At 37.3% G+C, this 18,444-nt stretch overlaps 1 protein-coding gene across 1 annotated transcript in view; it reads left to right on the top strand.

Annotated features, from left to right (window-relative positions):
* The window catches only part of Col6a5 (collagen type VI alpha 5 chain), a 151,854-nt gene that overhangs the window by 110,433 nt on the left and 22,977 nt on the right, over positions 1-18,444 (top strand). Inside the window, exons 34-37 of the mRNA XM_046431946.2 lie at positions 1,054-1,147; positions 1,680-2,339; positions 5,443-5,530; positions 13,834-14,042. Coding sequence (XP_046287902.1) covers positions 1,054-1,147; positions 1,680-2,339; positions 5,443-5,530; positions 13,834-14,042 — 1,051 coding nt within the window. The remainder of the gene's footprint in view (positions 1-1,053; positions 1,148-1,679; positions 2,340-5,442; positions 5,531-13,833; positions 14,043-18,444) is intronic.

Here is an 18,444-nt window from a genome sequence, read left to right as displayed (position 1 = left end):
ATATCCCCAGCCAATGTTCCTATAACATTGTAGGCATTCAATAAGCATTTGGCTCACCCCAATACATTTCCTTAGTTTACAAAGTTGGCATTTAGTCTTTGCATGTGGGACCAATGGGGCCAAATTCAAAATAACGCCCCCAAGATCCAATTTCATAAAAGTAGAGAGTAGGAAGGTAGTAAATACTTTCTAACTGTAAGGCCAGAAACTTATAAAAATGTTGTAAGGCTCAGAATTTTATGTAAAGAAAAGATATGGCTTTTCTGACCCTTTAATTTTCTGAGGGACAAAGAAAACAAGAACAAACATCTGTGTGGATTGAGAGATACCCTCATTACCACCTGGAAGTGATGGATTACTTCCATTGTGATAAAAGTATTTTTCTTTCTTGGGGCCTCACACAAAGTAAATGCCCCCCCCCCAACACATATTGACTCACTGAATGATTGAATGAATGCTCTATATTGCCCATTTCAGTGAGCATAAAGACAAAAACATTAATCAAGAAACAGATGAAATCAGTGTACGACCGAGAATATTAAGAAAACAGTGTCTTCTGTCTATTGCCTTGAAATAGACTTTTAATTGGAATCTGTGATTGAAAAGTTCCACTTGACATATTCTAGATAGAGTGGAGTAGGAATAGTTGGCATCACTATTTAGAGAAGCCAAAGAAAACTTGTGAATGTGAGATTTCTGGAGAACCCAATTTCAGAAGCTGGTGTGTAATCAGAAGGTACGGGAGTAAGAGATTTAGATTTCCCCCTGCGCTGATGAACCTAAATCTGGTCAGGTTATCTTGTGGAGGCTTTTCTTTATCATAAAATAAGGATGTTGATACCTGTTCTGTGCATGCTTTTGAGGGGTTATGTTTAGGATAAAAGGGAGATGAGCATGCATGTTCGGGCATGTGAAGATGTACTGAATAAAGCAAAGGATTATAATGCAAGGTGATAGTGATTAATTGGGTGTTTTTCAAAGTGAGTACATAATGGTTCCTTGTAATGATTTTAAAAAATGGGTAAACAAGCATTTATTTCTTTTTCTATGCAGTTTGACAACACAGGGACATTTCAGGTGATTCCAGTTCCTCCCGATGGGGACTATGAACCGTTGGAAAGGCTGCGTCTCTGCACACTTTGCTATGGTAAGACCAATGAAAAGAATCTACTGTGCCGAAAGCTTAAATGACTTCTGGGTGGGTTACTGAATATGGTTATGTCAGATTTCTATTTTTTGATTATAGGGTCTATTTTCAATTTTTGAAAACATCATATGTCAGGATTTCAATCCCTGTAGTGTTTGGAGTTTCCAGAGAATGTGAAAGTTGGTTTAGAAAATTATCCCAATTGATGTAGCCCTTCTGGGAGACAATTTGGTAGTTATTAATCCAAAGCCTCTAGATGATTAAAATATTTCCTAAATAAGTTTAGACAGGATTGTGAACTTCAAGTTGCTACCTAAATCTGCTTTCAACACAGACCCCAAGTTGCCTGCTAGTGGCCACAGAAACATTGGATGTTGACAACTCCTCATTAGTTTAAATGATGTGAAATTGAAGATGTATGGGTCAGATGATTAACTCTTGGTAATTAGTCACTGAATTCCTTGACAAAGATCTCAAACAAGTATCTTGTACCAACATCCAATCAATGATGCATCTCTCTGTGTGTTTTCAGATAAATGCTTTCCAAATACTTGTGCTGAAGAGATTTTCTTATCTGGAAATTCCTACATGGATGTAGCCTTCCTCTTAGACAACTCTCAACATATAGCAAATGACGACTTTAAGGCTGTGAAAACCTTGTTGAGCTCAGCCATCGACAACTTTGACATTGCTTCCAACCCTTCAGTCTCAGACTCTGGGGACAGGATTGCCTTGTTGAGCTATTCTCCTTGGGATGGTTCCAGAAGAAAAATGGGGACAATAAAAGTAGAGTTTGAGTTTACAACTTATGACAACCAATTCCTAATAAAGAGCCACATCCAGACTTCCCTCCAACAGCTAAATGGGGAGGCCACCCTTGGTCATACCCTACAATGGGCCACGGAAAATCTCTTCCCAGGAACACCCAACTCACGCAAACACAAGGTCATCTTTGTGATCTCGGCTGGAGAAAATCGTGAGAGAAAGGAGTATGTGAAGAAGATGGCTTTGAGAGCCAAGTGTCAAGGCTATGTCATATTTGTGGTTTCTCTGGGCCCTGCGCATAAGGACAACATAGAAGAATTAGCCAGCTACCCACTGGATCACCATCTGATACAGCTTGGGAGAATGCATAAACCAGATCTGAATTATGTGGTGAAGTTCTTAAAGCCATTTGTGTACTCGGTCAGACGTAAGTCATGGTTTGGTTGTTTCCCTTTGTTTTAATAAGCTAGTATTTGTTCCTAGTATTGATAACTTAATGGTATCCTTCTGTCTACAGCTAATCCATATATATATGAATTAGATGATGAGATGGGGGCAGGAGTGGGTCATATCCTGCTTATATTCTGTTGATGACTCTGGTAATGCAATGGTGAGAACTTTTCCACAATAGAGTGTCTCTTAGCCAAAATCAGACCAGTAGAAAGCACTGAATGATGAGAGGTTTCCTGAGTCATACTTGCTCAACTTGAAGGAGTTCCAGCAGTTCTTAGATGGTCTCTAGTGTGGGCATTTAAATAAAAGTTCCACTTGCTATACCTGTTTTATTTACAACTTTGGCACACCCTGGCGTCCTGTGAGGGGAAGTAAAGATGGCACAGTCAAGTGCTCCTCTCAAAGTCTAAACATACAAATCACACAGAAATTCTGTTAAAAATGCAAGTTCTGATTCAAACTATGGAGCTTGAGATTCTTCATCACTGGCAGAGATGCCTGAGTGATGTCAATGCTGCCGGTTCAAGGACCACACTTTGAGTAGCATGACTTTAAGTCAGTTTTCTATAGTGTTGCCCATTGAATGGGTACCATCCCACAAATTGATCTGTGAAGAAATAAATACAGAAACTCAGGATAAGCATCTAGAAACTTTTAAAACAATTTGACATGGGTTGCTGTAGCCTACAAGTGCATTGATCAATGGACTGGTCTCATTGAAAAGGAATTAGAGCAAAAATATCAGTCTTCCAAGAATTAGAAATAAAATACCTGTCCTCTACCACAAATGATTTGAGAAAAACCTTCTCTTAGAGATATAGTTCTCAAAATGTGAGTTGGTTACTTGGTCCCAGGAGACATCTGGAAATGTCTGGAAACATTTTAAAATTATCACAACTTAGGAGTGCTATTACCATCAAATAGATAGAGGTTAAGGATGATGCTAAACATCCTACAGTTCACAGGACAGAGCCCCCCTCCCACACACCAATAAGAAGTAACTCAGCCCCAAATGTTAGTAGCATTATATGTGAGAAGCCTTTCTCTTTGTCTGCTTTCCATTACTGTAATGAAATATCTGAGGTAATTAACTTACCAAGAGCAAAGATTTATGATTCTGAAGTTTCCAGTTCAAGGTCAAGTGGTTCCATTGCTTTGGGACTCTAGCAAGGATAGCACATCATGGGAAGTATATGGTGGAGCAAAAATGCTTATATCATAAGACAGGAAGCAAGAGATCCAAGAAAGGACCAATGCCACAATCTCCTTTGAAGGCACACCCTCAGTGACCTAGGGACCTCTCACTAGTCTCTACCTTCTACAGATACATTGCAGCTCCTAATATCCCCACCCTGGGGAATAAGCCTCTATCTCACGAACCTTTGAGGGACATTCATCTAAAACATAACACTGCCCTCTAGAAGATTCCACAGAATGGGAGCTGAGCCTGTTCTTTCTAGGAAGCTGACAGAATCCCAACCACTGAAACCAATCCCAACCACTCCACAATTTAAAATGTCTCTTGTATTCCAAGAATGTCCCAGCACCACTTCAGTGATAATGTCTTGAACATTCACTCTTTTTTTTAAAATTTATTTTTTATATTTTTTATTGGTTGTTCAAAACATTACAAAGCTCTTGACATATCATATTTCATACATTAGATTCAAATGGGTTATGAACTCCCATTTTTACCCCAAATACAGATTGCAGAATCACATCGGTTACACATCCACATTTTTACATAATGCCCTATTAGTAACTGTTGTATTCTGCTACCTTTCACTCTCAATGGCAGAGAAAGCTCCACCTTTCTCCTGTGACTCATACTCAATTGGAGAATCCAGTATTGCCCTCTTGGGAATGCTACATTATTTCCTTGAAACTGAGATGGTCCTCAGTTGTATGATATAAAGAGGAAGAAAAACACATGCTTCCATTAAATTTTGATACCAACTCTCCTTTTAATAGCATTTTTTTTATTTTATAGTAATTGAAATTTCTTTTAGATGTATATTATCATCTATCATTCCTATACATGCATAAAAGGAAATATGTGTAAAATAGACTGGTTATGGCATTCCTAAAACTTCTTCTCATTCAGAATTTGCCTCTATTAAAAGTAAAAAAAATCAAAATTCAGATTTTTTTTTTATTGATGCACCGTCATTGATATGACAGCTCCATCACATTCCTGCCTTACCAGCAACAAACATCAGATGCCATTGACTAGAAGACACATTCTCATTTTAGACAAATAGAAAAAGAAAAAAATGTTCACTTAGAATCAGAGAAATATGACACTCTCTGGGATATTTTCATGGAGTCATGGATCAGCCAATGATCAAAAGCCTCCTTTAATTTACTATTTTCCTGGATAAGGAGAAAATATCATAAACTTCTCAATATTCTACATCCTACATAACAACTTCAGGACAAATATAATGGAACATATTAATTAGACCAATAAGCTTTTGTATAACAGAAAATATTTTAGCTTTCTGGCCTAATTATATTTATATTATTAAATTCATGTTTAATTACATATTAATTTATATTTAGCGTACTGGCCTTATATTTAAAGTGGCTGTTAATTGACTAATGGGTGTATTTTAGTTTCCCTAAAACAAAAAAGATTTTCTCATAGGAAATCAGTGTTCACTGGTGCAGAGGCACAGAAATAGCATCATGTAATAAAATGTGATCTTTCCTAGATTTGATCCAGTAGCCTAAGTCTGAGAGGAAAAGCTTTGCACAATCAGAATAAAATGTCCCTTAGATTTTGTTCACCTGGGCTTGTGGAAAGCATGGGTCCTTGCATGATGATTAACCCTCAAATTAATAACTGGAGATCTTTCTCTGTGATCTTAGTAATTCTTTAGCTGCTAAAACATTCTGAAATCACTATTTTGAGTGCTATTTCTTGTTGTTCCTATTTTCCGTTTTCACTGCCAGCCAGATTCTGTTGTGACATGTTAACATTTATTGCTCCAAGAGGATGCCTGTTGGGATCCTCTTTACCTAGCAAACCCAATTACTAGTTTAAGAATCTAACTATAACTTTGTTCTCTCACCAGGAGGATTCAATCAGTACCCACCACCATTGCTGGAGGATGCCTGCAGGCTCATCAGATTGGAGGGGGATGGTCAGAACAGCGGTTTCCAGTGAGTTGGAAAGCTGTTATATTTACAAGTGGCTGTTAATTGACTGATGGGTGAATTTCTGGCTGCTGGCAGGTTATTAGACTGAGGAAACCAGCAAGATCTCTGAAGTAAAGGCTCTTCATATACTCCCTTGTCGATAGCAGAAGTTACATATGGAGCATGCTTTCTGGTTTGATGTTTTTATGATCTTTATTACAATCTTACCTTTGACACATTCATGGTTTCCTCGGGAATTCCCGTACTGAAATTTACCCCAGAATAGAACCCATAATTTATTGTGAACTCGTCCCGACCTCACTTCTCAGTTCTCCCCATCCTGAGGCTCTGGGTTCTGGCTGTGTTGCACTGCTTGTCTACGTGGTATGAACTTAGCGCTTTCAACTCACTGGTGTCTGTTCAACAGCCGGGGACCCTGTTCCTTCCCACAAAACCCTATCTATATTTTATGGCTCAGATTGAAGCTGTCTCCTCTTTGAAACTGATCTTTACTCCCAATCAAAATCCACAGGCCTCTTTTGTACCTTTTTATACTTCTGCCAAGGTACTTACGATGTTTTCCCCAATATCTAACCTTGTTAAAGCCTGGGGCTGCATATGATGTTTTGTTCCATCCCCAAAATATTGCATTAAAAACTTCACAACATAATTGCATGTGTAGATAATTTTACTTAACATTAGGTCCTAAATGAAAAATAAATAATTACTCTGTGTGATTTTCTTTTTTTTTGGTACCAGAAATTGAACCCAGGAACGCTTAACCACTGAGCCACATCCCCAATCATTTTTATATTTTATTTAGAGATAGAGTCTCACCGAGTTGCTTAGGGCCTTGCTAAGTTGCTAAGACTGGCTTTGAACTCAGGATTCTCCTGCCTCGGCCTCCTAAGTAGGCCTGCACCCCTGCATCTGGCAATCTGTGTGAATCTTGACTCTCAAATTGGGTGAGAGTGACCAATCTTGGTTGCTCTTTGCTTGTTAGGTACTTCTCTAAGTTTGAATCCCTGTGAGAAACCTTGTGGAAATCCAGGTCTAGGCCCATAATTACCATCTCCTTTCAGATTACAATTAAGCAAACAAGCTTCTCAGAAGTCCTCTTAGATACCTCTAGAAGCAAAATGGCAAGGGTCCCCCACCATCTGTGCAAGCTCACATTCCTCTAACAGCCAACTTCATGTACTTGGTAGTTCAACAGGAAAGCATCCAGCAGCCAGCACTCTCTGAAGGACAGTATTGCCCTAATGTCATGTAAAAGCAGGGTTTTCCAAACCTGGGTAAATCATACATTCATTGAAAAGAAACCAATCCTCACAGGACTGCAGACAAACTATTATGTTGTTTAAACATGTGCAAATATAAATCTAGCAGTAAATACTATATGCTTATAGTTCTTACCTAGCTATTAAGCCCAAATAAGTGTACACATCAAATCCAAACTCAGTAAGACAAAAATTTTCAATCCTAATTTTCATGTCATGGGTGAATCTGTTTTGCTAAAACTAACAGAAATTTAAAAATTCAGTATATTTTTTATAAATATGTAAAATATGGTACATGCTGTTGTGGTGTGTCTATGATGGCTATCCTTACACAATGAATCCTTTTCTTATCAATTATGCTCACCTGCATTGACTGCAAAATTACTCACACAGTGTGTTGTGATGTCATTTGATTTTTGCTTGGTGTAAATGTATCATTCATATTTGTCTGTCTCCTTTTTTTCTTTCTTCATTAATCCCCCATGGCTTAAAGTACTACTTCTGGATCCCAAATAGAAGTATCAGATATAAATGCAACATGGACGTTGAAATTACATGATCGACAATAAAATGTTTTATTATATAAAAAGTTTTATTTTATCATCTAAACAGAAACATTCTCAAATTATAATGGAGAACTCTTAAACCACCAAGAATATAAATATCTTCACCATTTTAAGAGCCACTGATATCAACAAAATATCTTTAAATACTCTCACTCCTCCCAAAGAAGTGCTTGGTAAATTAAATAACTATTTTCTATGGTGATTGGTATCAATTGAGACATAATAAGGTTGTTCCAGATATATGGTTGAATTTCTCATCATTTATCTATAATTCTGTGCAAATCAGACTAGGCTTATCCCAAGAAATAGTTCATAGGTTATAAGCAGATATGGGAAAAAGAAAGATAAAGAGAAAATTTTTGTCAGTTTTTTTTAAAGTAAAGTGTATAGCAAATATATTATTTGAAATGAACTTAAACATTTATTTTTGATTTGTCATTGTATTAATTTTCTATTTTTTCATTTTTCAATTTTGTTATATATGACAGCAGAATGCATTACAATTCATATTACACATATAGAGCACAATTTTTCATATATCTGTTTGTACACAAAGTAGAGTCACGCCATTTGTGTCTTCATACATGTACTTAGGGTAATGACGTCCTTCTCATTCTACTGTCTTTCCTACCCCCATGCCCCCTCCCTTTACCTCCCTCCCCTTTTCCCCATCTAGAGTTCATCTAATCCTCCCCCCCCCAACATTATGAATCAGCAGCCTTAAATCAGAGAAAACATTCCGCGTTTGGTTTTTTGCTCCCAAAATATAGGCTCTCTATTCATCTCACTGATTATGTCTTTTGGGGAGAAGAAGCTTTTTAGTTTGAATCCATCCCATTTATTGATTCCTGATATTAATTCTTGCACTATAGGAGTCTTATTATGGAAGTTGGGGCCTAATCCAAAATGATGGAGATTTGAGCCTACTTTTTCTTCTAATAGATGCAGTGTCTCTGGTTTAATTCCTAGGTTCTTTATCCACTTTGAATTGAGTTTTGTGCATGGTGAGAGATAGGGGTTTAATTTCATTTTGTTGCATATGGATTTCCAGTTTTTCCAGCACCATTTGTTGAAGAGGCTATCTTTTCTCTAACGTACGTTTTTGGTGCCTTTGTCTAATATAAGATAACTGTAGTTAGGTGGGTTTGTCTGCCTCTTCTGTTCCATTGGTCTATAAGTCTATTTTGGTGCCAATATCATGCTGTTTTTGTTACTATTGCTCTAGTATGGTTTAAGGTCTGGTATAGTGATGTCACCTGCTTTACTCTTCTTTTTTTTTTAATTTTTAAGACTTTTTTTTTGAGAGAGAGAGAGAGAATTTTTTTTTAATGTTTATTTTTTAGTTTTCTGCAGACACAACATCTTTGTTTGTATGTGGTGCTGAGGATTGAACCCGGGCCGCACGCATGTCAGGCGAGCGTGCTACCGCTTGAGCCACATCCCCAGCCCCCCCTTCACTCTTCTTGATAAGGATTGCTTTAGCTATTCTGGGTCTCTTATTTTTACAGATGAATTTCATGGCTGCTTTTTCTATTTCTATGAGGAATGTCATTTGGATTTGATTGAAATTGCATTAAATCTGTATAGTGATTTGGTAGTATGGTCATTTTGACAATGTTAATTCTGCCTATCTAAGAACAAGGTAGATCTTTCTATCTTCTAAGGTCTTCTTTAATTTCTTTCTTTATCATTCTTGTAGTTTTTGTTGTAAAGGTCTTTTACCTCTTTTGTTAGGTTGATTCCCAAGTATTTTTTTTTTGAGGCTATTATAAATGGGTTACTTTTCTTTGATTCCCTTTCAGAGGATTTGTCACTGATATACAGAAATGCAGTTGATTTGTGGGTGTTGATTTTGTATCCTGCTACTTTGCTCAATTCACTTACTAGTTCCAGAAGTCTTCTGGTAGAATTTTTTGTGTCTTCTAGATATAGAATCATAGCATTGGCAAATAGTGCTAAGTTGAGTTCTTCTTTACCTATCTTGTATACATTTAATTTCTTTCATTAGTCTAATTTCTCTGGCCAGTGTTTCAAGAACTATTTTAGAAGTGGTGAAAGAGGGCATCTCTGTCTTTTTCCAGTTTTTAGAGGGAATGCTTTCAATTTTTTTCCATTAAGAATGATGTTAGCTTAGGCTTAGCATAGGTAGCTTTTACAATGTTGAGATATGTTCCTTTTTTCCCTAGTTTTTCTAGTGTTTTGAACATAAAGGGGTGCTGTATTTAGTTGAATGCTTTTTTTGCATCTATTGAGATGATCATATGATTCTTATCTTTGTCTATTAATGTGATGAATTACGTGTATTAATTTCCATGTGTTGAATTAGCCTGGCATCCCTAGGATGAATCCCATTTGATTGTGGTGCACTATCTTTATAATACGTTTTGTATGCAGTTTGCCAGAATTTTATTGAGAATTTTTGCATCTATGTTCATTAGAGATATTGATCTGAAGTTTTCTTTCTTTGATGTGTCTTTGCCTGGTTTTGGAATCAGGGTGATATTGGTCTCATAGTATGAGTTAGGTGTGTCCCCTCTTTTTCTATTTCCTGAAATAAATTGAAGAGTATTGGTGTTAGTTCTTCTTTAAAGGTCTTGTAGAACTCGGCTGTGTATCCATCTGGTCCTGGGCTTTTCTTGGTTGATAGGTTTCAAAGGCATCTTCTATTTCATCGCTGGAAATTGATCTGTTTAAATTGTGTATATATCATCCTGATTCAATCTGGGCAAATCATATGACTCTAGAAATTTGTCGATGCCTTCAATGGTTTCTATTTTATTGGAGTATAAGTTTTCAAAATAATTCTAATTATCTTCTGTATATTTGTAGTGTCTATTTTGATATTTTTTCCCATCACGTATGTAGGTAATTTGAGTTTTCTCTCTTCTTCTCTTTGTTAGCATGGCTAAGGGTCTGTCAATTTTATTTACTTTATCAAAGAATCAACTTTTTGTTTTGTCAATTTTTTTCAATTGTTTCTTTTGTTTCAATTTCATTGATTTCTTATTTTAATTATTTCCTGTCTTCTACTGCTTTTGGTGTTGATTTATTCTTCTTTTTCTACGGCTTTGAGATGTAATGTTAGGTCATTTATTTGTTGACTTTTTCTTCTTTTAAGGAATGAACTCCATGCAATGAACTTTCCTCTTAGTACAGCCTTCATAGTGTCCCAGAGATTTTGATACGTTGTAACAATGTTGTCATTTACCTCTAAGAATTTTTTAATCTCCTCCTTGATGTCTTTTGCAATCCATTGTTCATTCAGTAGCATATTATTTAGTCTCCAGGTATTGGAGTAGCTTTTATTTTATATTTTATCATTGATTTCTAATTTCATTACATTATGATCTGATAGAATACAGGATAGTATCTCTACTTTTTTATATTTGCTAAGAGTTGCTTTGTGGCATAATATTATGGACTGTTTTAGAGAAGGATCCATGTGCTGCTGAGAAGAAAGTATATTTGCTTATTAAAAGATGAAATATTCTATATATGTCAGTTAAGTCTAAGTTATTGATTATATTATTGAGTCTTAGTTTCTTTGTTCAACTTTTGTTTGGGCGAACTATCCAGTGGTGAAAAAGGCGTGTTAAAGTCACTCAGAATTATTGCATTTTGGTCTATTTGAGTCTTGAACTTGAGAAGAGTTTGTTTGATAAATATAGATGCTCCATTGTTTGGGGCATATATATTTATTATTGTTATGTCTTGTTGATGTATGGTTCCTTTAAGCAGTATAAAATATCCTTCTTTATCCCTTTTGATTAACTTTAGCTTGAAGTCTACGTTATTTGATATGAGGATGGAAACCCCTGCTTGCTTCTGCAGTCCATGGGAGTGGTATGATTTTTCATACCACTTTCACTACAGTCTGTGGATGTCTTTTCCTAAGAGATGAGTCTCTTGAAGGTACCATATTGTTGGGTCTTTCTTTTTTTAATTCAATCTGCTAGTCTATGTCTTTTGATTGGTGAGTTTAAACCATTAACATTCAGGGTTATTATTGAGACATGATTTGTATTCCCAGTCATTTTTGTTATTTAACTTGACTTGGTTTCTCCTTTGCTTAGTTTTTCCTTTAGTGTAATACCTTCCTTTGCTGATTTTCATTGTTGTTTTTCATTTCCTCTTCATGAAATAATTTGCCAAGGATGTTCTGTAGTGAAGAATTTCCAGTTATAAATTCTTTTTAAATTTTGTTTATCATGGGAGGTTTTTATTTCATCATCAAATCTAAAGCTTAATTTTGCTGTATATAAGATTCTTGGTTGGCATCAATTTTCTTTCAGAGCTTGGTATATGTTGTTCCATGATCTCCTGGCTTTGAAGTTCTGGGTTAAAAAAGTCTGCTGAAATACGAATTGTTCTTCCCCGTATGTGATCTGATTCCTCTCTCTCTTGTGGTCTTTATGATTCTTTCCTTATTCTGTATGCTAGGCATTATTATTATTATGTGCTTTGGTGTAGATCTGTGGTAATTTTGTACATTTAGTTTCCTGTAAGCCTCTTGTATTTGATTTTCCAATTCATTCTTCATATTTGGGAAATTTTCTGATATTGTCTCATTGAAGAGATTGTGCATTCCTTTGGTTTGAAACTCTGTGCCTTCCTCTATCCCAATAACTCTTATATTTGGTCTTTTGATGCTATCCCATAATTCTTGTATGTTCTGCTTATGGTTCCTTACCATCTTCACTGTGTAGTCAACTTTATTTTGCAGTTTGTATACTTTGTCTTTATTATCTGATGTTCTGTCTTCCAAGTGATCTAGTCTGGTGGTGATACTTTCTATTGAGTTTTTTATTTGGCTTATTGTTTCCATCATTTCAAGGATTTCTGATTTTTTTTCCAGAATCTCTCTTTCTTTTTTTTAAATTAATTTTCTTTTTTAAATAATTTTTTATTTATATATGACAGTAGAATGCATTACAATTCTTATTCCACATACAGAGCACGATTTTTCATATCTCGGTTGTATGCAAAGTATATTGACATCTATTCATGTCTTTATACATGTACTTTGGATAATAATGTCTATCATATCAGGGCCTTGTGCATGTGAGGCAAGCACTCTACCAAGTGAGCTATATTCCCAGCCCCTCTATCTCTTTCTTGATGTAATCTTTTGCTACCTGTATTTGCTCCCTTATCTCTTTGTTGGTGTGATCAATGGATGCCTGTATTTGCTCCTTTATCTGATTATTAATGTCAACAATGATTGCCTGTATTTGCTCTCTTTTCTCTTTGTTGGAGTGGTCAATTTTTGCCTGTATTTGCTCATTTAGGTCTTTGTTTAATTCACAAATTATTTTAATTATGAACATTCTGAACTCCTTATCTGACACTTCATCAGTTGCGCTGTCCATGGGTTCTGTTGTTATAGTATCCTGGTTTGTTTGGGGCACTTTCCTCCCTTGTTTTTTCATTTTGTGGATGTGATTTCCTTTCTTGCAGTGTGGATCTGAGGTATTACAGTTTCTACCCTATAATCTTGTAGTATCTGTGCAGATTATCTGTACCTCACCTTGGTGTTGGGCTTCCAGACCCTGCCGGTGTCCAGGATGGATACCACTGCAACTATAGGAGGTGGCGGCAATAGCAGGAGATAAGTCAAGATAGCAGTGGAGGTGCCTCAAGATGGATGCAGCGTCTTTAGGAGATGGCCCTGAAAGGGTGGGCCTTACACTGTCTGTGGGATGCCTCCTCCAAGATGCAGCTGCTTCTAGGCCCTGTCTGTTGTCTGAAGGTAGAGGCTACTGCATGGGGGAGACTACAGGGATGGCTGCAGTGTCTCAAGATGGAAGTGGGTTAGACCTGGGCTCCCAGGTGGTGGAGAAGGGGGGCAGACACAAGCTTATCCTGGACCTGGTTCCTGTGTAGGTCAGCCAGGTGGGTCCGGGCTAGGCCTGAATTCCAGTGGGTGTCTGTCCGTGGCTGGATGGACCCAGGCCTACCCTGGGTGCTGGCTCCCTCACAGGTCAGTGAGGCGGGTCTGGGCAGAGTCTGACTCCAGCAGGTGTCTGCCAGTGGGTAGAGGCTGTCCTAAACCCAGCCTGAAATCCAGTGGGTGTCTGCCAGTGATGGGATGGACTTGGACCTATCTTGGGCTCCAAGACCCGCACAGGTCAGCAAGGCAGATCTGGGTGAACTTAGACTTTTAAAAAATGCTTTTACTGATGCATTATAATTATACATTGACTGGGACTCTTTGTGACATATTATTACATGTACACAACATAATCTGCTCAATTTCCTTCTGGTGCTTCCCCTTTCTCTCCCGTCTCCCCTCCCCAGATTCCCTTTCCTTTGCTTTACTATGAGCTTAGATTTTTTACACAATTGCTTTTCATTTCAGAAATAATTAACGTAATTAAAGAACTATATTACATTGTTGGGATGTCTCATTTGCGTTCTCTAAAGTTATCCAGACTCACCTAAAACTTGCTTCTTCTTCTTTTTTTTTTTTTTTTCTATCTAGATTTACTGCTGAGCTACATAAGGTCTCTTCAGACAAAAACAGCCTCATGGGCCAGGAATTAAGTGCTGGGAGAGACTCATCTTTTGTGTTGGAGGACGGTGGAGGTGACAATTTGGTTTACATCCCAAGTAAAATATTAGAGCCACAAAAATTAGTGGTTAACTATGAAAAAGATCAGGCATCTGCAGAACCTACAAGTTTTACTTCTGGTAAGGAAATTTTAAAAGCTGGGAAATTTTAAATGCCCTGAATCCTCATATTTTAATACTAGTAGAGAATCAAATCAATTAAGGCTGGTATCCAAAGCAACTATTTTTTTTTTTCAAATTCAAGATGGTGACTACAACTTCTACGTTCATTAAAATTGAAGTAAATGATGACAGGCACCACTAGGGAGATTGTTGATAAAAGTACTCAGTAATGTCCTTGGTTTTCTCAGCAACTTAAGATTTCTCTAGAAACTATGATTTAGAAGGTTGCTACCATATAGAAGGAGGCAGTGTAGAGAATATCAGAACAAAGGAAGGGTTAAAATGACTTTTTTAAAGTTAACCTGACTAGTCTCCCAGAATTTGTGATTACATGAGAAGGTACAAGTTTAATTTTTGATATACCCAAAATGATGAAGAAAAAACTCTACCACTCCTTACTCTTTACATTTTGTTGGGAAAGCAGTGAATATTGTCAGAATTTAATAGTTTCAAATAAATCTGATATATAAGATTATGTCTCTATTTTTGTTAAAAGTGTAAAATTCCAAACAGATTATTCAGCCACTCAACCTATGCATCTGGAATCTCTCAAAATTCTCATTTAGCCAGAATGCCAGCATTTTAAGCATTGTGTCAAAAATATCATGTGTAGTTAAAATATGTAAGTAGGAAAGAAAAAGGGGTCAATTGCTTACTATTATAATCATTCTTAGCAGTTTTTTGGATACACTTTATTTTTCTTGGATTCAACACATATGCACGTAACTATTTCTGAAATATAATATTTGAATTTTATCTTTAAAACAGTAAGAATTGCTTTTATAAAAGCTACAATGAAGAATTAAAAAGTCAATAATCAATCTTTTGTTGAAAAATAAGACATCTTAAGAAAAAAAGTAATACATTAAACTTAGATGTGGGTAGTATAAGGCATTCAAGTATATGTTTTCAAGCTATAATGATTTTTTAATTCTCATATAGAGATACAGCCTAAACAAAAGAATTCAATGTTTGTTCTTTGGCATGAATGATGTTAACTTTGGTTGTTTATTTTAATGATAAGGAAATCATAATACCCTTCAAGGCACAGGTATTTATGATGGTTTGGTCTATAAAGAAGAATGAAAGGCGTTCTGACAGTGTTAGGATAGCAAATTGTTATTTGTGATAGCTTCGTTAGAGGAAAGCATTCAAGCATATGAATTGTTTCAGGAAAGATACATATGACTGGTGGAGGCAGATAACTCCTCTTTGAAGCCGTCATTATGTATCATTGTTCAGTAGTAAATGAAAAGCTTTTCAAACAGTTTTCCAGATGTCTGAGAATCAAAACATTTGTAGCCAGTGTAAGGTCCAATTATGGTGAAGAAATAATTGTCCATGGCTCTGACAAGGGGAAAAAGTGTAAATCCACCCTACCCAACTTCTCCTGTAGTGGTTTTGAAGTATGCTGGGAGTTCCATGGAAGATTATGTCAGGTTGGGATGGCCTGGAAACAGAATGTTTCAGACCTAAGGATAATGTGTTTATTTTTATCCTTTAAAATAAATCTGAATCTTAAATCGTGTTTCTGGGGATTTTGTGCTTTCTCTTTCTTTCTTTTAAAGTTATCTTTGGCCAGTTATCAAAAACTGCTGAGAATTTTCTGCATAATGTGTTAATCCTTTTGGAGAGTAAACTGTTGTTCAGATACTCTCTTTAGTTAATGAGAGATGAGCTTTGATAAGTTCCGGATGTATTGCACAAATAAAAGATTGATAACTTTCATAAGCACTTCCATATGCTCTCTTTATTACTCATTTATAATATAATTCTTACAAGGTGATGGTTGATCTTTTTGCTTTTGAACAGAGAGAGTCTTGGGGAGAGTCAGCAATCCTAACCATTGAAGAAATTTAGAGTTCCCAGCATCCTGTGGGCTGGTGGTTAGTTGTGTAGACCCCCTTTCATCAGAAACTCAGCCACTGACTCCCTACCTCTGCTTTTCCTGTTTTCTCCCACCTGATTTGCTTTGTCGTTGATTTTCAGTTCCATTCCATTATGATCAGATAGGATGCATGGTATTATCTCTACTCCTTTATATTGTCTAAGAGTTTCCCTGTGACATAATATATGATCTATTTTTGAGAAGGATCCATGTGCTGCTGAGAAAAAAGTGTAACTGCTTGATGTTGGGTGGTATATTCTATATATGTCAATTAAGTCTAGGTTATTAATTGTGTTATTGAGTTCTATAGTTTCCTTATTCAACTTTTGTTTGGAAGATCTGTCCAGTGGTGATAGAGGTGTGTTGAAGTCTCCCATGATTATTGTATGGTGGTCTATTAGACTCTTGAACTTGAGAAGAGTTTGTTTGACGAACATAGCTGCACCATTGTTTGGGGCATATATATTTATGATTGTTATGTCTTGTTGGTGTATGGTTCCCTTGAGCAGTATGTAGTGTCCCTCTTTATCCCTTTTGATTAACTTGGGCTTGAAATCTATTTTATTTGATATGAGTATGGATACTCCTGCTTGTTTCCGAAGTCCATATGAGTGATATGATTTTTCCCAACCTTTCACCTTCAGCCTATGTATGTCTTTTCCTATCAAATGCGTCTCCTGTAGGCAGCATATTGTTGGGTCTTGTTTTGTGATCCATTCTACTAGCCTGTGTCTCTTGATTGGTGAGTTTAAGCCATTAACATTTAGGGTTATTATTGAGATATGGGTTGTTCTTCCAGCCATATTTGTTTATTTATGTTACTAAACATGGTTTGTTTTCCTCTTTGATTATTTTCCCCCCTTTAGTGTCCTACCTCCCACTGTTGGTTTTCATTGTTATTTTCCATTTCCTCTTCCTGTAATGTTTTGGTGAGGATGTTTTGAAGAGATGGTTTTCTAGCTGCAAATTCTTTTGTTTATCGTGGAAGGTTTTAATTTCATCTTCCATCCTGAAGCTTAATTTCGCTGGAAACACAATTCTTGGTTGGAACCCATTTTCTTTCAGTGTTTGAAATATGTTATTCCAGGATCTTCTAGCTTTCAGAGTCTGTGTTGAAAGATCAGCTGTTATCCTGATTGGCTTACCCCTAAATGTGATCTGCTTCCTTTCTCTTGTAGCTTTTAAAATTCTCTCCTTATTCTGTATGTTGGGCATCTTCATTATAATGTGTCTAGGTGTGGGTCTCTTATGATTTTGCACATTCGGCGTCCTGTAGGCTTCTAGGATTTGGGGTTCTGTCTCATTCTTCAAGTCTGGGAAGTTTTCTCGTATTATTTCATTGAATAGATTGCTCATTCCTTTGGTTTGAAACTCTGTCCCTTCCTGTATCCCAATGACTCTTAAATTTGGTCTCTTGATGTTATCCCATATTTCTTGGATGTTCTGCTCATGGTTTCTCAACAGTCTTGCTGAGCTGTCTATGTTCTTTTCAAGTTGAAATACTTTATCTTCATTGTCTGATGTTCTGTCTTCTAAGTGTTCTACTCTGCTGGTAGTATTCTCAATTGAGTTTTTAAGTTGGCTTATTGCTTCCTGCATTTCTAGGATTTCTGTTTGTTTGTTTTTTATAACCTCTATTTCCCTGTATAGTTGATCTTTTGCTTCTTGGATTTGTTTATGTAATTCATTGTTGAAGTGATCTTTCATTGTCTGATTTTGCTGTCTGATGTCTTCCTTGAGACTCCAGATCATCTGAAGCATGTATATCCTGAATTCTTTATCTGACATTACATCTGCTGCAGCTATTACCTCTTCTAACGTTGAGTTGACCTGCAATGCTTGTGGTCCTTTCTTTCCTTGTCTCTTCATACTGTTCGCGTTCCTTTCTACTTGGTGAAACTGTTGTGCTATTGAATTTTCCCCCTATATATTTATATTGGTCTTGTATAGTTGCAAAGTCTCCCTCGCAGGCGCGGGCGGCGGCTCTGTCCCTCTGCGGGCCGCTAGGCTTGTTCTGTCGGTGGTCACAGTTCTGTCTACTTTGCAGGCGCAGGCAGCGGCACTGCCCCTCTGCAGGCCTCTGGGGCTGTACTGCCAGTGGGTCGCAGGTCTGCCTACCTTGCAGGCGGGGTGGGGGGGCGGCTCCACCCTTCCTCAGGCCACTGGGCCTGTTCTGTCTCTCGGTTGCAGGTCTGGCCTGTTCTGATGGTGGTCACAGTTCTGTCTACCTTGCAGGCGCGGGGGGGAGGGGGCGGCTCTGCCTCTCAGCAGGCCGCTGCTCCTCTTCTGCCAGTGGGTCGCAGGCCCGCCTACCTTGCAGGAGTGATTGGAAGCTCTGCCACTCCGCGGGCCACTGGGCCTTTTCTGTCAGTGGTCACAGTTCCGCCTACCTGACAGACGCGGGGGGTGGGGGGCGGCTCTGCCCCTCAGCAGGCCGCTGGGCCTGCTCTGTGCATGGTCACAGTTCCCTCT

Source organism: Marmota monax, unplaced genomic scaffold (genome assembly GCF_021218885.2).
Source record: "Marmota monax isolate L192 unplaced genomic scaffold, Marmota_monax_Labrador192_F-V1.1 WCK01_AAM20220418_F8-fsc00022, whole genome shotgun sequence".
NCBI lineage: Eukaryota > Metazoa > Chordata > Mammalia > Rodentia > Sciuridae > Marmota > Marmota monax.
The sequence above is the reverse complement of the archived record's forward strand: the minus strand, read 5'-3'. Positions and strand labels throughout refer to the sequence as shown.